This window comes from Gymnoscopelus braueri, assembly GCF_963280865.1.
Source record: "Gymnoscopelus braueri genome assembly, chromosome: 15".
Classification (NCBI taxonomy): Eukaryota; Metazoa; Chordata; class Actinopteri; order Myctophiformes; family Myctophidae; genus Gymnoscopelus; species Gymnoscopelus braueri.
In genome coordinates this window covers 51,303,945-51,326,395 of record NC_137620.1, presented here as the reverse complement: position 1 = coordinate 51,326,395, position 22,451 = coordinate 51,303,945, and the positions used below count along the sequence as shown (strand labels likewise).

Here is a 22,451-nt window from a genome sequence, read left to right as displayed (position 1 = left end):
AGCCGCTACCAAATGACACTTGTTGACGCCCCCTTCAGGATTTTTTGGCACGCTCTATAGGACTTATTACGCAGTTTTAATATTGGGCCTCATTCACCAACCGTTTGTTCTCATAGGACCCACTTATTATGCTTTTTTCAAGAAGATTTTGGCATAAAGCAATGTTTTCTGATCTGGGATGTGTTCTGGGATGTGTTATCTGGTGTGTTATGATGTGTTATTATGATGTGTTATGTCTTATCTGGGATGTGTTCTAGGGTAAGAACAGAATCTACACTACAGAGCACTCTAAGGCACATTTGAGTTCTGATATGTTTGTGCAAAATAACTTTATTTTCTTCAATTCTACAATTGTATGATATAGGATTTAAGTTACAATCATATTTTTATCATATTTTTGGGGACCCCCAGGGGTCCTTGGGGAGTTCCAGGGGTCCACAGCAAAATAAGGAACAGTTTACCCACTTTAACCCTATTTTATACTTCGTCTGGGATAGCTGATCTACAAGATCACAATGCTTCAAATTACTGCCCGTTTTGAGCTTGTAGAGCAGCTACTTTCCAAACATTTTGATTAATCTTGAAAAATTGCGAAACATGCAGAAATCTTCTCTTATGCGAGTCCCTGGCATATTCTCAGATGAGGTCTGCAGTAGAGCTCTTCACGGGTCTAAAAAAACGGACCGGAACCAAAATAGAAATCTGATCCTTTTCCGAGATTTTTTCCAAATAACAAAACAAACCCGGGTTGACCCGTGACAATTTCGTCCGATTCCGAGCCGTTTTAGTTTTTTAACGACCCGGACCCTAATTGGACCGGTGAAATTTGTTCTGAAACCCGATTATTTCCGAGATTCCGAGACAGACTCGACCCAGACACCCCTTCAAAAAAGCACATCTGAAACTACAAAAATAAAATAAATAATTAAAGCTGCAAGCAGCAATGAACGGGCCCTCGCAGCTCTGTCCACGATACAGGTCTGTATGGCAATCAGCTGAAAAGTTAGGCTACATAGCTTTAGCAATTACAGCCTGTAAGCGTGCCTAGCTGGTTTCGTAGGTTTTCGATAATGGGAAGTGGAGTAATGGCTGTTTAAAGCCCAGCCAATTGGAACTGTAGATTGGCTATATTCACTTTCTGTTTGGCGTTGAAGTTTGATGCTTCGCCACGGTCACACCGTTTTACGAAAACTCAAGCTTTTGATAACTTTTCATCGTAAAGGTCTTTTGTGTATGCTGAGCGAATTTGAGGCGGATCCGACAATCCATCTAGGAGGAGCTGTGAGCTTGTACATCTGCTATTTTTGAATAGCCAAAGCTAAAATGACACAGACGCTTTCCCGGTTTTAATGGGTTAGAGATATGAAAAAAAACTGTCACATTTTGTTCTACCCCTGATAGAGGAGTATTACATGTGAATACTAAATATTGGCATCCTGGTTGCTTTGGGATGTAGGGCCAAAAAGTGTATTTGTTTTACATTGTGAAATAACCCTAACCCTTCCTAGATGTCTTGTGTGAAGCCCTCTTAATGAAAACACTTCTTTTTGTAGTTCAACACACCTGAAGCTTTTCCCTCCCAGACATTATTTTATATCTGTGTGTATGATATCCATATTTCACTGGGACTGCATTTCAAGGGTCAAGGTTAATATAAGTATAAATGGATAAAAACACTAATTTGATTCAAATGAATCCTTCAACAGTGTTTCTGAAGTGATGGTGGAAGGTGTGGGTCCAAACTCTCTAACAAGAACACAACGGCGAAGACTGAGAAGAAAAACAAGAAATGCAACAAAAAGGTCGGATAAAGAAATTGTAAATGTGTGTGTGTGTGTGTGTGTGTGTGTGTGTGTGTGTGTGTGTGCGCGATGTTACATGTTCCCCCACATGTAACATCGACCATGACATCCAGGTCCGTGTTGGTTTAGCATCTGCTGCCTTCGGTAGGCTCAAAACCAGGGTCTTCCTCAGTAGAAACCTGACAGTTTCCACCAAGGCAGCTGTATACACAGCAGTTATTCTGTCCACACTGCTATATGGCTCGGAAGCCTGGACCCCATACCAAAGGCACGTCAGAATCCTGGAGAGATTCCACATCCGCTGCCTACAACGGATCCTGGGTCTGACCTGGGAGGACAGGGTCCCATATGTGGACATCTATGACCGGACCCAAACACCCAGCATTCAAGTGTTCCTTGCGCAAAGATATCTGCGCTGGGTGGGGCATGTACTCCGCATGCCCACCCAGAGGCTCCCCCGACAGATCCTCTACGGCAGGGGTTTTCAACTGGTGGTCCGCGGACCGCAGGTGGTCCCTGGCCATGCATGTTTTTTTTTGTATTTAAAAAAAAGAAAAAGTAAAACTTTTAATAACTTACAGGAGTTCTTACTGTATGGTGTGTGTGTGTGATATGAAATGTGAGCTTACCATAATCACAGTAATCCTTTATCATATTCCATCATATTCAAACTAAATCACTGTATTTTATGATATATTATATTGATATTATAGCTATTTTCTCCAGCTGCCTGTGGTGCATGAACCCCCCACCACTATTGTGTGGGGTGGGTCTATGATGGACCCGCCACGCACAATAGTGGTGGTCCTCAGGCTGCTCTCAGTCAGGATGGTGGTCCCTGGGTCAAAATCAGTTGAAAACCCCTGCTCTACGGCCAACTCCAGGAAGGCTGTAGGTCTCCCGGGGGACAGCGGAAACGCTACAAGGACCACATAAAAACCCTCCTGAAGCGCTGTGCTATCCAACCCTCGGCACTAGAAGACCTGGCTGCTGATCGCCATACCTGGCGCACCACCAGTCACAAGGGCATCGCACACCTCCAGGAGCAGACCACAGAGAGGAGAAAGCAGCAACGTGTGCAGCGACACCAGCGTGCTGCAGGGGCCCCCCTCTCACGCTGCAGGGGCCCCTCTCATGCGTGGACGTCATCTCCCCCTCATTGGCCTGCATAGTCACATGCAATGGCACAACCGCCATCCCCCTCAATAACCCATTCTTGGAGCAACGTCATCATCGAAATCGATGGACAGCCATAAGAGTGTGTGTGGTGTGTGGTGTGTGTGTGTCTATGCTATAAACTATGCTGCGAACTGGAGTTATGGTTGTTTAAAGCCCAGCCAATAGGAAGACAGAGGGGGCGGGCGTGATAAAATACAGCCCGTCCTTATTGGTGGTCTAAGTCCACATACCAAATTTGTACTCGGTAGCAGGCTGCGAACTAGAGTTATGGCTGTTTAAAGCCCAGCCAATAGGAATTGTAGATCGGCTATTCTCACTTCCTGTTTGGCGTTGAAGTTTGACGCTTCGCCACGGTCACGTCGTTTTACGAAAACTCAAGCTTTTGATAATTTTTCATCGTTAACGTCTTTTCTGTACGCTGAGCGAATTTGAGGTGGATCCGACAATCTGCCTAGTTTGTTAGAGTTTGTTAAAGTACAACCCGTGAAAATGGCGTGAAATGCACAAAAACGCCACTATAAATTCCTGTTTGGTCATTGCTCCAGGACACTTTTTTGTAAGCCGGGACATGATAGGTGTGTTCATTCATTCAGGTGTTTACCAATTAGCATGCATGTAGGTGACACCGTATTGTGGGGCTTGAAGCACAAACTTTTGTAGGGGACGCTATTGAGCCATTAGGCCACGCCCCCCCCACCCTTTTTTTTATATGTATTTTTTCATTTTTCGCCACTGGTAATGTGTGTGCAATGTTGCGTAACATTTGGAGTACACATTGCCCCTCAAAAACGCGATTCGTAATCGGGAAGAATAAGAATAATAAATATAGCTGCAAGCAGCGATAATACGGGGCCAGTGATTGCAGAGAGAAGAAAGAAAGAAGCAATGATAAGTAATATGCACAATAAGCCATAGAAACATAGAAGATTCAACTTGCGAGAAAGAAGACCATGCAATTAACAAATGAGCATTTTAAACCCTCACTAACCCTAACCTCAGTAAAACTATGTGTACCCCTAACCTCAATAAATATTATGCGTAAGCCTACGAATGCCAAATCATGATGACCTCAACACATCGTCGGGGACAGGGATCGAACTGGTGACCTCCGGACTCATAGGCAGCCTTTCTTCTCATTGAGCTAGAGATATGATAATCCTGCTAGTGTTTGTTGATATATATAAGTCTTTCCGTCCCTGACGGACCAGGCCTCTGTTTTGCTAACTACTCTAGATCACTGGTTCCCTGACCATCTACCGATAGAGAAATTGTATGTCTCCTCGGAACCGAAACCAGTGAAAGCAGCCGATCTACAAGCTCGGAAACACGTTGCTATCTGAAAAGTTTTGAGATTGTAGATTGGCTATTTTCAGAATGAAGTATGTCATACATTGAAAAACATACTCTCAAATAAGCATTTCATGTTATTGTAAGATTGCTCGAGCGGCCAAGGCAGCAAATCAGTGGAGACCAGTCCAGTAGCGACCTTCAATCATGAAGTCTTTATTTTTTTATCTTTTTTCTCATTGACAAGTATTGGGCACATCCTGTCAGCTCATCTCACATACCATAGACTGACTGCCTTTTATAGGTGGGTCCCCATTACCTGGCTAGCTCCTACCATTCCCCAGGTACCTCCAAAATATTCCCACATCTATAACACACAATACAATTATACTTAAAACACTAGACCACTGTATATGCACCCTCAATACATATTTACAATTCCCACTGAGCCTTCTAAATATACCCACCCCATATACATGGTTCAATTAATTACAGTGGATGCCGATCTCCCCTCTCTCCACTTCCCACTTGGTATCACCCTCCCGGAACTAATAAATAGGGTGTGTGTTGCCGGAGGGAACTCTTTGGCCCGAACACCACACTGGGAAGGGGGGAGAACAGACAGAGGTAAGTTTAGATATCAGAGATTCACATTCCCATTATACATGTCAATTTCAAAGTATGCTACTACTGTGGAGTCCTACTAATGTGGCCTTTCTGTTCTTTCATAGGTGTATGATGAAATCCGCACCTTCAGAGTGAAACACACTGCCCCCACCCCCCATAACTTCAATAAATGCATTTGTTACAATCTGTGTCTTTCTTTACCTATACAATACCTATGCAGAGCTGTGTTTGAATATGAGTTAGTTCTAGTAACGGCGACCCGTCGTTACAGTTGTCTTTAACGATTGCACATGCATTAATTGACACAATCATGTTGTGTGCAATGCATCTTAAATGAAGTCTGCATCAAGTGAGGCTTGAACTGGCGAACTTGAGGTTATAAGGCACCCGCTTAAGCGAGAAGTCATTGAACCAACAGACAAAGACCTGTGAAAAAGGAGATCACACAGATAATACAGTTTCACGCAAATAGCTGAAAAATCCTTGGTTTAAGTGTTTTTTAAACTTCTCAAAATTGCGGACAATCTAAGGGCGGAGCTCACTGGTCAACGTGATGTGTTCCTCATGAGTCAAGGCACATGTGTAAGCAGGTTTAATGGCTGTCGGACAAACGAGGCATGACTTTTGCCTGTTTAAAGTTTGCGTTTTAAAAAAAATGCTATAGCGCCCCCGTTTGCCAATTGGAGTAAGATTGGTTTCAGTGATATTTGGAATGACCCTCTACATTACTGCAAATTTTCAAAGAAATGTGAGTCTGCATGTATGTGTTAGGGGCAGATGAATGATTGTCATAAAATTCCAATATTCATTGGCTCATTAAAGCTCATTCACTTAGAAAAAATCCGCCCCCATCATTTTGTCGGCATAGGTCCAAAGTTCATGTGTAAAACGTTTCGTGCAGATTACTCAAAAATCCCAGGAGGAGATAGATTTGAACTGTTTTTCATATAATTCAAAATGGTGGGAGATCTAAAGGTCAAGTTCAAAAGTCAGAGTGTGAAAGTTGTTCAGCATGAGGAGACACATGTGTGTATCAAAGTTTCATGGCTGTAGGTCAAACAGGGCATGAGTTTCATGACCATCTACCATATGGCCGAGTTTCGTAAAAAGCGTATGCACGGTTAAGCCAGAACTGGCAAAAGTGGCAGAAGTGACGGAATAAAGGCAACATTAAGACGGGGCCAGGAGCCATGCTGGCAGCCTGGCCCCGTAATTATCATTGCCGTTTCAATAGGGCTTCGCCCCCATACTGTGCAGTGCTCGGGCCCTAAATATGCGCAGAGGTATTAATTTAATATGTGTGACAAAAGGTTTTCTTTTTTCACTGCAGTAATCTGATCTTAAACCAGCCTAAAACATCACATAAGATGCACAGCCATTCATGTCGCTGCTGCACTAAACCCGATCCTAGGTCTGTCTAAAACTCCACACACAAATTAAACAGCACTTCATTGCGTTTCTCTCCTGATCAGTGCAGCCACACACACACACACACACACACACACACACACACACACACACACACACACACACACACACACACACACACACACACACACACACACACACACACACACACACACACACACACACACACAGTAGGCATACTACAGGTCTTCTCTGATCCACTCGGGTATGACCAGTGCGGTTCTCGGGTCCTGTCAGAATCGGGGAGGCCGTGAAGAGCTTTAATCTGCAGAAATTTGGGGGTCCTTGACATGAAAATGAATATGAACCACTGCTTTAGAGTTTTCAACGGTTCTGAAAATGACTGTCCAACCCGAACAGAACCGGTTGAGTTGAAGCCCAAGCCCCATACCCGCCCCAGAAGCCCCCACCCCACCCACCCTCATCACCCCCACACCCCCACCCCCATATCCACGGCAGCCCTAACACCCCCATTTCCCCGTCCCTTTCCTACCTATACCTATCCCATACCCCCCACACAGCCCCCTACACCCCCCTCGCACCACCATATCACCCGCCACACCCCTATTTCCACCCCATTACATACCAAGCAGCTGCTACCTTAAAGCCCCTCCATATCCACCCACCAGCTTTCAGTAATTAAAGGTTTTATATCCACTACTAACGCTACTCCTGAACATGAAATATGGATAACATTTAGCAAATGTGATAATTTCAGCAGATTTACATTGATGTCTAGGGGTGATATGTTGATTGATGTGAGATAAATAATAAAATACATTCATTAATTAAATTAACTAATTTGCTTCTCACTTCAGAAGTACCTCCACAGAACTATTAATACTTTTTTTAAATGTTTGGAGACTGGTGTTCCGCCATCTTTAGACTTTAGTTTAGGTATTCTTTACTTCATTCTCTAAACTTTATTTCTGTGTGGGATTTCCTGTGATCACACACAGGTGTGACTGGTGGGGCGGCTCCCTATGGTTATTAGGATGCTAATTAGGATAGGTGGGGCGTCTACCTATGATAATTAGGATTACCTGTCACACCCCTTCAAGTTACGAGGATTGGGATTCATCATCATAAGAACATGGTTATAATTCTGCTTTTAAGAATGTTTCATGAATCTGACTCGATTTCTCTTAGGAATTCACTTAAGAGGAAATGTAAGAAGAAAACGTGTGAAGGTATTGGTGAATGAGGCCCATGTTTGTGTGATTGTTATGATTCCAGAAGTGACGACCAGAGACAGACACCAGAGTCTCCAGAACACAGCAATGAACTAGACTCCCAGATAAAGTAAGTAACTGTAAACTTTAATTAATGTTGGTTCATGGAGTTTTCATCAGGAATGTACTGTATGAACCAGTGTTGTGTGATTGTGATGGTAACAGAGGTGACAGAAACAGTGTTGTGTGATTGTGATGATAACAGAGATGACCAGAGTCAGAGACCAGTCTCTCCAGCTCCCAGCAGCACAACAACAAGTGGCATCTACTCTCTCTCTTCTACTGGACTCTCTTCGGACGTCAGTGATGAACCTGGACCTTCACACTCAAAGTAAGATCATTGTAAACTTTCATTCATATTAGTTCAAGGAGTTTTCATCAGGAATGGGATGTATGAACCCAGCCTGATCTCACACAACTTAGTATACATTGCACAAACCCAGTTTGCGTCATTCCGTGCATAACCGCCTAGAAAACCCGAAAATCTGTGCATATGTACGGCGAGTCCCACGGTGAGCGTAACCGGTTGCAACCAAGAAGCAGAGCAGTCCCCACAACATGATTTACCATTCTGTGCCTATCTGTACATAACTCAAACGGCGCTGAGTAGGCTCAATCGAACGTTGCAACGCTCGAGACGGCAACTTGTTGGCTTCAGCTCACTCAGTGGTCTCTCACGTGGCTCCAGTTCGCTTGAGACTGCGCGCCTCCGAAATGGTTTAGTCAATGGGGGAGATGAGAGGCGTCTATGCACAGATTTTGGGGTTTTCCAGTTGTCTCTGCACGGAATGACACTCCATGCAATGTATACTAAGTTGTGTGAGATCGGGTTGATGAACCAGTGTTGTGTGATTGCGATGATTCCAGAGATGACCAGAGTCAGAGACCAGTCTCTCCAGCTCCCAGCAGCACAACAACAAGTGGCATCTACTCTCTCTCTTCTACTGGACTATCTTCAGACGTCAGTGATGAACCTGGACCTTCACACTCAAAGTAAGATCATTGTAAACTTGAATTAATGTTGGTTCATGTTATTAAAGGACAAGTCCGGACTAAAATAACATATAGCCTTTATTTCCTACTTATATTGATCCCAAATGACTGGCCATGGGGTCTATTTGCAGAATTGCCCCTGCATGTTGTCCAGTTTCCCCCGCAGATCCCATGTGTGTCTTATATACAGCTGTTATGTGTTTTGTGTCTTATATACAGCTGTTATGTGTTTTGTGTCTTATTTACAGCTGTTATGTGTTTTGTGTCTTATATACAGCTGTTATGTGTTTTGTGTCTTATATACAGCTGTTATGTGTTTTGTGTCTTATATACAGCTGTTATGTGTTTTGTGTCTTATATACAGCTGTTATGTGTTTTGTGTCTTATATGCAGCTGTTATGTGTTTTGTGTCTTATATACAGCTGTTATGTGTTTTGTGTCTTATATACAGCTGTTATGTGTTTTTTGTCTTATATACAGCTGTTATGTGTTTTGTGTTTTGCCAAGTCCCTGAAAAGACTCTCGTGATTGGCCAGTACAGTCATTTTGATTGACAGTTTCGCCGAACGCTCACCCCAAAACATGATTTATGAGAGTTTGGCGGCTCATAACTCATGTGTGAAAACCATGTTCTCACATGTTCTGGTCTGAGCTCTGCTGGAGCGATCCCAGTGAGGACAGGCAGTTGGCTAGTAGGAATCCAGAGACAGTCTGTAGGGCGGTGTTGAGGGCAGCATCCAGCTCCTTGACATGAGGGCTACGGCTCCAGACCGGGGCCCAGTACTCAGCGGTGGAACACCAGAGCCTCGGTGGAGATAAGCGGTGTCTTTGTGGTGGCTGGACGGCCGATCAGCGCGGCATGGGCAGTGGTCTTTGTCTGGACACTGTCCAGGTGTTGTTTAACACTCGCATGACGGCAGTAAGACCAACTACCACACAGACGGACTTCAGATCAAATTGACAGTTTTTTCCTGCAATTCCATTGGCCACTGTCTCACCCTGGCAGGAGACGCGGGATCCGCTAGCGACCTCAACCGACGTTTTGGCTTGTCGTGGCTTAAGTCGTTTAGGTCGTGGTAGTCGTTTCCTATGTCGTTTCCTACGTCGTTAGTCGTGTTCTTAGGTCGCATGACAGAGTCCGCTTCCACTGCCCCATAACGTGCCCCAATATTTATTAGACCTTGTGCAACACTATTAAATCCCTTACCAGACACCACATCAACTGGCCGCAGGTCAGCGAAGCAGAAGTCCACAAACTCAACCACAAGCTTAGATTTCGCTTTCAATTTCGTTCTTCATGAACGTGGACACCAAGGGCTGATTTGATGGGACTCTTTGTTGGGGCTTCTGGTTAGGGCCTTCGGGGCATGAATGGCGTTTCATGTTAGACGTTCCCAATTTGTGGCTATCATATTTGTACAGCGCCTCGCATTTCAAACAAATAGCGTAATCTGCAATTGTGTCATCGGGCATGAGAACCTGCCTGAACCTCTTCCACGCATCACTTTTACCTTTTTTTCTGATCTCTCTGTGACCTCGCGCCAAATTGACGTAAGCGGAACTAGTACGGATCATAACACAGGTACCGGAGGTATGCCTACAACCTTTAGCCTGCTCCCATAATTCTGTAACTGCAAATCATGAAGGTAATAATAATCTTCAAGTATATACGTCCCCAAGTGTATTCAAACTGTGTATTCTTATTCTTATTCTTATTAGGAATAAAGACAAAACAAGAGCATTTGATTATTTTTTTTATTTTTTGCGTGTGAGAGTGGCGTCGACCCGCTACACCCGCAGCCCGCATAATTGCCTCTGAAATCTTGACTCGTCCGCCCGCCCCACAGGTTGACCCGCGGGACCTGCGGGTAACGGGTCGGCCCGTGCATCACTACTGAGTACAGCTTGTAAGTGTGTCTTCTTTGTGTTCTCTGTGCATCATAGATGTGTTAAAGTCCAGAAGATGAGTGTCTCTGGGGACAGAGTGGAGGAGGGAACCAGCAATGAAGACAAACCACCAGACTCAAGGTAAGATCACTGAGACTCATTCACCAACCATTCATTTATAAAACATGTTTCTGTGACAATACATTCATCCTACATAAACCCCTTCCTACCCGGTTACACACATCTACACACACCACATACACACTCACAGTGTTACACACATCTACACACACCACATACACACTCACACTGTTACACACATCTACACAAACCACATACACACTCACAGTGTTACACACATCTACACAAACCACATACACACTCACACTGTTACACACATCTACACAAACCACATACACACTCACAGTGTTACACACATCTACACAAACCACATACACACTCACACTGTTACACACATCTACACAAACCACATACACACTCACAGTGTTACACACATCTACACAAACCACATACAACACTCACAGTGTTACACACATCTACACAAACCACATACACACTCACAGTGTTACACACATCTACACAAACCACATACACACTCACAGTGTTACACACATCTACACAAACCACATACACACTCACAGTGCCAGCCACTTACAGCCCCGGTCATCGCAGGTGCGCTGAGTTGGGGCTGATTCATGATGAGGAGAGGTAGCTAGGCCCCTCGATGACGTGGCCTAGGCTGCGTTGGCCACCTGCTTGGCCTCTCTCTGTCTCTCTCCCACTGTTTCTCCCTGGTGAGATGCCTACCTGTCGGGCAGTTTCCCAGCGATACTCCACAAAACAAACAAACAAAAACATGTTCTAAATTTGTTTAAAAAATAGCCGATCTATAAGCTCAAAACAGGTCGCGATTCGACACGTTGTGAGCTTGTACATTGGCTATTTTCAAATATTCAAAGTATTAAATAGGGTCTATCTATGACTGATGTCTGATGGACCCATACAGTCTATGATCTGTAACATGTCTGATGAACACATAGACCCATACAGTCTATGATCTGTAACATGTCTGATAGACACATAGACCCATACAGTCTATGATCTGTAACATGTCTGATAGACACATAGACCCATACAGTCTATGATCTGTAACATGTCTGATAGACACATAGACCCATACAGTCTATGATCTGTAACATGTCTGATAGACACATAGACCCATACAGTCTATGATCTGTAACATGTCTGATAGACACATAGACCCATACAGTCTATGATCTGTAACATGTCTGATAGACACATAGACCCATACAGTCTATGATCTGTAACATGTCTGATAGACACATAGACCCATACAGTCTATGATCTGTAACATGTCTGATGAACACATAGACCCATACAGTCTATGATCTGTAACATGTCTGATGAACACATAGACCCATACAGTCTATGATCTGTAACATGTCTGATGAACACATAGACCCATACAGTCTATGATCTGTAACATGTCTGATGAACACATAGACCCATACAGTCTATGATCTGTAACATGTCTGATAGACACATAGACCCATACAGTCTATGATCTGTAACATGTCTGATGGACACACAGATCCATACAGTCTATGATCTGTAACATGTCTGATAGACACATAGACCCATACAGTCTATGATCTGTAACATGTCTGATGAACACATAGACCCATACAGTCTATGATCTGTAACATGTCTGATGGAGACATAGACCCATACAGTCTATGATCTGTAACATGTCTGATGAACACACAGATCCATACAGTCTATGATCTGTAACATGTCTGATAGACACACAGACCCATACAGTCTATGATCTGTAACATGTCTGATGGACACAGACACACCACAGTGCTGCTCATAGACCGATACAGGGAGAAGAGAGAGAGAGCTTTTATCTCGGTCAGAAACAAAAACAAATCACGTTCATTGTAACGAGTAACGCAGCGTTATTTGGATGATTAATATGTAATAATATTACAGATTTTGCAGAGTAATACGTTACAATACTCGTTATATTACAGTAATATATTATTAAGTAACTCGTTACTGCCCAACACTGCCCACAAGTCATATAAGTGTATTACATAGTCATAATAGTCATATCTCCTTCTCCACAGAGAGAGGACTTCTCTGATCACAGCTGGACTGAAGACATCCAGTCAAACCAGAAGTGGACAAAGTAAGACTTTAACATTTTTACTGAGATGCCTAAATGGCAGAAGACATAGTCTGGAGGGCATTGAATTAATAATGTGCATACATAGCTGTAAGGATGTAAAGTTATGAATGTTGAATGTTTAAATTGTCTTCTCATAGCAGTTGTCAGTCTGCAGGAGGATTTAAAGGATTATAAGATCGGTTTGAACAGACTTGATCGTGTGACATACGTCACTGAAGTGCCCTCCCTCAGCAGCATCTACACAGAGCTCTACGTCACAGTGGGAGAGAGTGAAGGGGTTAATAACCAACATGAGGTCTGGCAGCTTGAGACAACTTCCAAGATGAAGACCCTCCATGACACACCGATCAACTGCTGTGACATCTTTAAGCCCCTCCTCCTTGGCAGAGACAAACCCATCAGAAGAGTTCTGACCAAAGGCATCGCTGGCATCGGAAAAACATTCTCTGTGCGTAAGTTCACTCTGGACTGGGCAAAGGGTTTGGAAAATCAAGATGTCATTCTCCTCGTTCCCTTTTCATTCCGGGAGCTGAACTTGGTCAGAGATGAGCAGCACAGTCTTCTCACACTGATCCATGTTTTCCACCCAACATTAAAGAAGGTCACAGCAGAGCAGCTTGCTGTCTGGAAGGTTGGCTTCATCTTTGATGGTCTGGATGAAAGCAGGATTTCAATGAACTTCCACAACAATGACATTGTTTGTGATGTCACAGTGACATCATCAGTGGACGTCCTGTTGACAAACCTCATCAAGGGGAACCTGCTCCCCTCAGCTCTCCTCTGGATAACTACCAGACCTGCAGCAGCCAATCAGATCCCTCCTGCATGTATTGACATGGTGACAGAAGTACGAGGGTTCACAGACCCCCAGAAGGAGGAGTTCTTCAGGAAGAGATTCAGTGATGAGAAGCTGGCCAGCACGATCATCTCACACATGAAGACATCAAAGAGCCTCCACATCATGTGTCACATCCCAGTCTTCTGTTCTATCACTGCTACCGTTCTGGAGGACATGTTGAAGACAGACGAGACAGGACAGCTGCCCAAGACCCTGACTGCGATGTATAGCCACTTCCTGTTCGTCCAGACAAACAGGAAGAAGCTGAAGTATGACGAGACACATGAGGGTAATCAACAGCAGCTCATGGAGACGGAGAGGGAAGTTCTTCTGAAGCTGGGCAGGCTGGCGTTCGAACATCTGCAGAAAGGTAGCATCATGTTCTACCAAGAAGACCTGGAAGAGTGTGGTCTTGATGTGAAAGAAGCCTCGCTGTACTCAGGAGTGTGCACAGAGATCTTCAAAGAAGAGTGTGTGAGCTTCCAGACAATGGTCTACAGCTTTGTTCATCTGAGCATCCAGGAGTTTCTGGCTGCAGTTTACCTGTTCCACTGTTTCACACAGAAGAACATGAAGGTACTGAAGACATTCCTGGAAGAAGAAGAAGAAGAAGAAGAAGAAGAAGAAGAAGAAGAAGAAGAAGAAGAAGAAGAAGAAGAAGAAGAAGAAGAAGAAGAAGAAGAAGAAGAAGAAATGACCCTGGATATCTTCCTGTATGGAGCAATGGCTAAAGCCCTGAAGAGTAAAAATGGCCACCTGGACCTCTTTGTCCGCTTCCTTCATGGCCTATCCCTGGAGTCCAACCAGAGTCTGTTAGGAGGCCTGCTGGGTCAGACAGATAACAGTCCCGAGTGCTGCCAGAGAACCATCGACAACCTGAAGAAGATGACCACTGAAGATTACTCTCCTGAGAGAATTATCAACATCTTCCACTGTTTGATGGAGATCAATGACCACTCAGTATTTCAGGAGATCCAACAGTACCTGAAGTCAGAGGACAGATCAAAGACAGAACTGTCTGAGTCCCAGTGTTCAGCTCTGGCCTTCATGCTGCAGATGTCAGAGGAGGTTCTGGATGAGTTGTACCTGGACACATACAACACATCTTTGGAGGGGCGACAGAGACTGATCCCAGCTGTGAGGAACAGCAGAAAGGCTCGGTTAGTATTCATGTGAATAGAAAACTTACTAGAACAGAGTCAATCTATCTTCACACCACTACACTATAACTATTATTATTATTACTATTATTACTATCATTATTATTATCCTACTACTATAATTGAGAAGGACTATAATTGAAGGACAAGGGTTGGATGGGGGTAAGTCCCTGCGACATACCAGCGTCATGTCCAGGAGGTGTACTTGTACATCAAGCTGCCTCACGCTAAGGAAACAGGAGATAGGCTCCTGCTCTCTGGGCCTCAGGGCTCGGCAAGGCTTACTTACTTTATTTATAATTGAGAAGTACGTGCGAGAAGTACGTCCGGAGTTGGTCAGCACAGGATCTCTCCACTTGCCTCCAAACTTGCCACAGACTATTGATCAGAGCTCTGGCTAATACTTAGGCATCTTTCCTTCTTTTTGGCAAAAAAGATGAGGAGAGGAGAGGGGAGGGGAGGAGGGGAGAGGGGTGGAGAGGAGACGGGTGGAGGGGGGAGGGGAGAGGACAGGAGAGGGTCCTTGAGGAGTTCCAGGGGAACTCCTTCTCCTCTCCTCTCCTCTCCTCTCCTCTCCTCTCCTCTCCTCTCCTCTCCTCTCCTCTTTCTCCCCTCTTCTCCATTTTTAACAACACATGATCTTCTCTTATGCTGGTCTCCTGCACAACATATGTTCAGATGGGTCTGAGGCTAAATACATTTTCTTGACATGAAAATGTTTGAGAACCACTAATGTAAAAGATCCAGTAATAACTACGTCTCAAATCCTGTCTGGGTCTCAAATAGTGACTGATGGTATTGTGTTTATGTATGACTAAAGACCAGAAGACTAAGAGTCTAAAAGCCCTGCTAGTTACACCAGCAGTCTCACTAGTTCAGCTAAAAAGTAAAATAAAGTAAAATAAGTAACATGTCAGGAAGCCGATCTACAAGCTCACAGTTTTGAGGTGCTCGTTACTGCCCTGCAACCAATTATAAATCAGGCTTTATAACCTAGCTCTCTAAAATGGAACAATAAATACAAATAAATATTATGTTTCACTGTATTGTAACCAACTGTAGCGGACCCAGCTGGACATGAAGGAGTTGAAGATCGACTGAATGAGTTTACCATTTTTATTTTGTGTCTCAACGTGAAAACTAGGAACAGAAAACATACAATACATGCATCAAAAGTCAATTCATAAACATCATTGCATCAATAAACCTGGGAAAAGGTTCTAAAATTCATATAAACTCCTAATCATTAAGAATACATTATCCCATACATTAGACAGAACATACATAAACAACCATAAGAAAGCATCCACAGTGACAACAGTACCAAGAAAACAGTTACACAAAAATAACACCTTTTTCCCCTTCCAGCTAGGCGCTAATGGCAGAGTTGTGTAACCTTCCGTCCTTCCTTGACCATCCTTTCAGGTCCATTAGTAGACATGCAGTCTATGTGCAGTCTTTCCTTCCGTGCCGTCCGTAACAAACATTTCCTCCCTCCATGCTGTCACTGAGCTGGTTTAAATAGCCCCCTTTCAGGTAGCCAGCCACCCTGGCTTCCGTGTTCCGGTTAGAGCCTTCAAAATAAAAGTCTTGACGTCGTCGGGTCCGTTACACTCTCACCAAATCATACAGTGATTTTAAAAACAGTAAAAATTACAAATGATTTACACATCAAAATCACGTGACCCCAGACGCATTTAAAATTCTTAGACAAGGTAACGATGACCTGTACCATTGTTCTCCCACCTGGAGTGCTTCTCCCACCTTGATGATCAGGTTTCCCTCCTGGTGTTTAGGCAGGGATGCCTTTGCTTTGTCTGATTGTCCTTGTTGCAGTGGCACTCCTCTAGCCCCCCGTTCCGACTCTACTGCAGCTACCACAACAGCCGGGGCGTCTTCCTTGGTGTCCTTGTAAGCAGTGGTGTAAATGGCCTGGATTCGCTTTGGGAACCCTACTGGTCACACATGCACGCGTGCAGCGGTTTTTCGCGGTTATTCCCCTTTTATTTCGCGGTTTTTCACGGTTATTCCCCTTTTATTTCCGTTTTTTATTACTTTAATTCGGTTAATTCGGTACAAAAAAATTTACTCCATGAAGTGTATATGTGTGGCAAAAAGGAAACGTTGCAGGGGGGGCTTATTTAATTGTTTTAATATATATATATATATATATATATATATATATATATATATATATATATATATATATATATATACACATTTTGTTATCAATTATCATCAACATTGGCCATCATCTTCAGTTTCAAAGTGCTTCTTCTTTTACTTTATTTCAGTTTTAGGGTTAGGGTTAGGTTAGGGCAGGGGTCGGCAACCCTAGATGTTTAAAGAGCCATTTTGGACCAAAACAAATCATACAAAATATGTCTGGAGCCGCAAACAATATTTAAGCCTTATAATGAAGGCAGCATAGGCATATTAGCCATATAAAGTGTATATTAGCCTATAAAAATTACTAGTTACTTGCAAATAGTAAATGAGCATTCATTTTAATGTTGTCAAAATATTCCACGCAGCAGGATCAGTGTTGCCAGATTCTGTGAGAGAAACAAGCGACAAGATCTATGAAAACAAGCCCAAAAGAAGCGACCAGTTTCACCACTTGAGCCCTATCAAATCAGCTATTTTCAAAAATAATCTTGAAAGCAAGCCCAAATAAGCAACTACATTTCAGAAACAAGACAAAAGAAAAGCAACCAGCAACTGAATATTTACAAGCGACTTTACAGGAAAACAAGCCCAAAGTCGCTTATAGTAATCAGACATGGCAACACTGAGCAGGATCAGCGCGCACCACAGGACTTACTTGATGACTTTTCATTGCAGAGCAAACATTCAGGAAATCCATCTGAAGTGGCAATGAAAGCAAATGCCTCTGTCCACGAACTGTTAAATCCTCTGTTTTCCTCAGCTATCTTTCTTTTTTTGCCTTTAGAATCCATAGCGTATCAGTGAACCACACACCCACCGGTTTGTTTACATGGCTGGCTGGCGCCGTGCCGAAACGTGTGTCGCAGGCTATGATGTAATTCTTAGTTGACACACCCACGGCTCAGCCCTGGAGTGATGCATTCAAGTGCCGTAAGACTTATGGACGATTTAGGAAAACGGTGCTAAACCTCATAAGCGATTATTAAAAAAAAAAAAAAAAAAAAAGTTGGACACTCTGAAGAGCGTTCCCACACGTGTTCACACCGTTCCCCCGCAACGGTTGCTATGGGAACGCCGTTCCCAAGCGTGCAACGCCATTTACACCACTGCTTGTAAGCCACCAGAGCCACTGCTTTAGGAGCCTGGCCCTCTGGACTCCCAACAACAGCCTGGGCTTGATTTTGAGGGACAGCTGGTTCGGCCCCTCCGACCTGCGGAGCATCAGCGCCAACTGAATCCCCAGGTGCCTTGGGATCTGAGCCCAGGCCAGCTGCACCCTAATGGGCTTGGTCTTTGGTCTTCACTGCTGCTGCTCCCTCCATCACCTCCAGGTGTTTCTTGATGCCTTTTTCTTCCAGAGCACCCGGGCCTGGCCATTTCTGGTGGATCTCCTCGTGTTGCTCCTCTATGACAACCAGGAGTTCCTCCTGCTGGTCCAGGAGTCTCTTCTGCTGCTCCTCTTGCTCTAGCCGTGCATTATCCTCTGCTTTCCTTGCGGTGAGCTCTGCCTCAGATGAGGAATTAGAGTAAGGATCACAGCTAAGCAGTTCATGAGAATTATCATGCACTTCTAGTCCATAAAACTTTCCGTCCACCATACGATCATTAACAATTTCAAAAAGATCCTTTGAGATAAATTCACACGTATCTACTCGTCTTCGTACATAGTCATCTGGTGTGATGAGTTTTCTGATCTCAGAATAGAGTTTCACGATATTCTCACTCTTCACTAATGAGTCAAGGAGAAGTCCTGGGTTACCCTCAACAAAGTTGGACTTTAACTGCTTTCTTATAATACGTACAATGACCCTCCACTGGTCATATAAGTAGAGAAGCTCTTTTACTTTTTGCTAAACCCCTGAGTCTATATAGTCATCTGACTCATTAACCATCATGCTAGTAATATCTGGCATTCTGCCTTAGATTTAGCAAACAATAATGTTAACAGATATGAGCTTAGTTAACTAAATAAAGACCTTCAATAAATGTAATACAGTAAATAATATTACCTTTTATAACTGTATTGCAAATTCAACAATAAAGACCTTAGAAATTATTAACATCTGAAAATTAAACAATCCTTTAGAAAAAGAGAAAAACAATCATAGTTATATTCACAATTTTTTGTTTCCCGACCTTGTTGTATAATGTTCTGTCATGTAGCTGTACCATTAGTGTCCATGTAACTGTTCACCAGATCCATGAAACAGGTTTGATGTAGTAGAAGTTGAGCTCAGATGCCACTGAGTGAGAGAAGTCCATTGTATTGTAGGTGTAGACAGCAGGCCCTTTGGGTGAAGTTTGGTAGATGTAGTGATGATGGGTAAAGTTTTCACTGTAGCGGACCCAGCTGGACATGAAGGAGTTGAAGATCGACTGATGAGTTTACCATTTTTATTTCGTGACAGAAAACATACAATACATGCATCAAAAGTCAATTCATAAACATCATTGCATCAATAAACCTGGGAAAACATATCTAAAATTAATATATTCTCCTAATCATTAAGAATACATTATCCCATACATTAGACAGAGCATACATAAACAACCATAAGAAACCAATAAAACTCAATGAAGCATCCACAGTGACAACAGTACCAAGAAAACAGTTACACTAAAATAACACCTTTTTCCCCTTCCAGCTAGGCGCTAATGGCAGAGTTGTGTAACCTTCCGTCCTTCCTTGACCATCCTTTCAGGTCCATTAGTAGACATGCAGTCTATGTGCAGTCTTTCCTTCCGTGCCGTCCGTAACAAACATTTCCTCCCTCCATGCTGTCACTGAGCTGGTTTAAATAGCCCCCTTTCAGGTAGCCAGCCGCCCTGGCTTCCGTGTTCCGGTTAGAGCCTTCAAAATAAAAGTCTTGATGTCGTCGGGTCCGTTACACCAACAGCAACAGCTTTAATTTGACTTAGGATAAAGAATTAACATTTTAAACAAAATATGATATAGTTCTTTTGCCCAAAGGGTGGCGCTAGATGAAAGGTTGTTGGGTCACTTAAGTAGAGTTCATTCTCCAGGGAGCATCAATGTTCTCCATACGTTTCATGACAATCCTCACATTACATTTTCACACATCATGTGTGAAAGTGAACATTTTGGTCTAAAGGTGGCGCTAGAGTAGAGGTCATGGGGTCAGTAAAAGCAGTAGGTTTAATCCTGTGGGGAGAATGAATGTGATCAACAAGTTTCATGACGATCTGACCAGTACATTTAGACATGTTGTTTGACACTGAACATTTTGACCTAATGGTGGCGCTACAGGAAATACTATTTTGTCACTATAATCAGTTGGTGTCATCCTCTGGGGAGCATGAAGGAGAACAGTCTTTATTTATATATATTATTTTCAAAATATGTCGTTTATGATATGTTTATGTAAGCTCACAATGTTCTGTGTTGTGACATCCTATGAGCTTGTAGATCTGCTATTTTGGTTGAATGTTCATTAGAATAGGGTCACCTGACCACATGGTGGCGCTCTACCTTACCATATGTGCAACATTTCTTACTAGATAGAAAATCTCTTAGAGTTAACTTCATTGACAGTAAATGTGGACTAATCTGTTTGATCATTTCTGATTTTACATTTCATCTTTACAGACTTGCTGGCTGTAGTAACCTCTCTGGCTTTGGGAACCTCAACCAGACACACTGGGAAGTTGTGTCTTCAGCTCTCAGCTCTAATCCTTCACATCTAACAGAACTGGACATCAGTGGGAGCGAACTGGAGGATCCATTCATGGAGATTCTCTCTGCTGGACTGAAGAGTCCACATTGCAGACTGCAGATTCTAAGGTCAGATTAATTTACCACCATTATTGTTATATTTTACAATTTATTATTATTATAATATTGTTTCTTATATATTTTTTGGTGCTTTTCATGCCTTTATTTATTGCGGTTCTAAAACGTTTTCATGTCAAGGACCCTCAAAATGATATTGTGTGTATTTGGCTGCAGACCCCCCATCTAAAAAATATTTTGTGCCAAGGATTTTTCAAAAATAGCAGATCTACAAGATCATAGTAGATCTACAAGATCATAGATATCTAAATAGCAGATCTACAAGCTCATAGCGCGGCACCGAGTGCCACGCTATGAGCTTGTAAATCTGCTATTTAGATCTGGTAACCCCCCCCCCCCCCCCCCAAAGGACCCCTGGGGGGGGGGAACCAATGAGAACCAATGACGTATAGTACAGTAGGTAGACAGGAAATGGGGAGAGAGAGATGGGGAGTGACACGCAGCAAAGGCTGTCGGGATCAGGATTTGAACCCGCGATGCGCTGTCAGGCTACATTGGAGCCTAGGGACTGCTACGCCAGCGGCCCAGGACTGTTTTATCATTTATTATGTCGTATATATATATATATTTATTGTCGTATATGGTCCCATTTGATCAGACAAGAAAAACACTATTCCATAACTATTCCCTGAGTGCAAGAAGAACAAGGATCCAGTTTGAAAGAGGGTTTGTCCACAGAAATGCTTTTATTTCCACAGACGTGACACCTGCCAATCCACAGAGTGTACTTAAATCACAACAACATTGCACTTTATACAGACAGACATTTGACGTAGGTTCTCCTCCCAGTCCTCCTTCTTGACCACTGACTCACAAACAGGTTTTTAGAAACAAAAGGCTTCTTGGGGTCCTTCTCAGTCAGCACAATGGATCACACAATCTGTCTTGGTTTTAACACATAACATTTATCTATCAAACTGCGCTTTTACACAAGGTCATAATATGAAATCATTGTTTAAAGGTAGGGTAAGTGATTTGCGTTGGTTAAAATAATTGTTAAATAGCTCTATATTCTGATAGTACTCATTGCTATAGAGTGTTTGTTCAGTAAAAGGAGTCTCCTTGTCTCTCCAGCTCTTTATAAAACAGAAAATGCATTTTCGTTTCAGTTTCAGTTTCATTTCCAAATTTATCCAACCAGGACAGAGAACTCAGTATCGTATTCTTTTTTCAAAAATATTCAAATGTTTTCACATTTCACAGATTTTTTATAAATGGCAGATCTACAAGTTCACAATGCATCACGATGTGACACATTGTGAACTTATAGATCTGCTATTTTCAAATAGCCTATGTGTATAGGGCTCAAGTGGATACACTGGGGACCCCCTGAAACCCCCTCACGGACATCTTTGGGTCCCCGGACCCCACTTTGAGGACCAGTACAGTACGAGAACGTGGCGTCACACCATTGAAAGGAATATCTGAAACCCTCTCAAGATGGCGCCAACCTGTCTATTGAACTGGTGGTCACTAATTCTAAATGGATACATTATAATTTTGGCCATTGCTTAGAAAGAAAGATCAGAAAGCTAATAATACAGGATATCAGTCATGGGGTTATTGAATGAATGAATGAATGGTTTATTCCTGTCTTTTTTTTTTCTCACAACAAATCAAAACAATTGTGTGGACTTTACAAAAAACAAAACAAAGAATGTTCAAAGTCATCTCACACACAAAATCCAAAATCAAACCCTAACCGAAAAAGGAATAGGCTGAAGCAAAAATGCTTATTCATTGCCTATCCTTTACAATACTTAAAAACAAAATATATTTGAATATTAAAACAATCTTAAAAT

At 42.9% G+C, this 22,451-nt stretch overlaps 1 protein-coding gene across 2 annotated transcripts in view; it reads left to right on the top strand.

The window, feature by feature from the left end:
• Positions 1-22,451, top strand: part of LOC308101955 (protein NLRC3-like) — a 47,577-nt gene that overhangs the window by 4,322 nt on the left and 20,804 nt on the right. For both annotated transcript variants that reach the window (XM_080451507.1, XM_080451508.1), the window contains exons 4-11: positions 1,707-1,802; positions 7,560-7,625; positions 7,761-7,886; positions 8,423-8,548; positions 10,493-10,576; positions 12,610-12,671; positions 12,809-14,669; positions 20,446-20,640. In XM_080451507.1, coding sequence (XP_080307633.1) covers positions 1,707-1,802; positions 7,560-7,625; positions 7,761-7,886; positions 8,423-8,548; positions 10,493-10,576; positions 12,610-12,671; positions 12,809-14,669; positions 20,446-20,640 — 2,616 coding nt within the window. The remainder of the gene's footprint in view (positions 1-1,706; positions 1,803-7,559; positions 7,626-7,760; positions 7,887-8,422; positions 8,549-10,492; positions 10,577-12,609; positions 12,672-12,808; positions 14,670-20,445; positions 20,641-22,451) is intronic.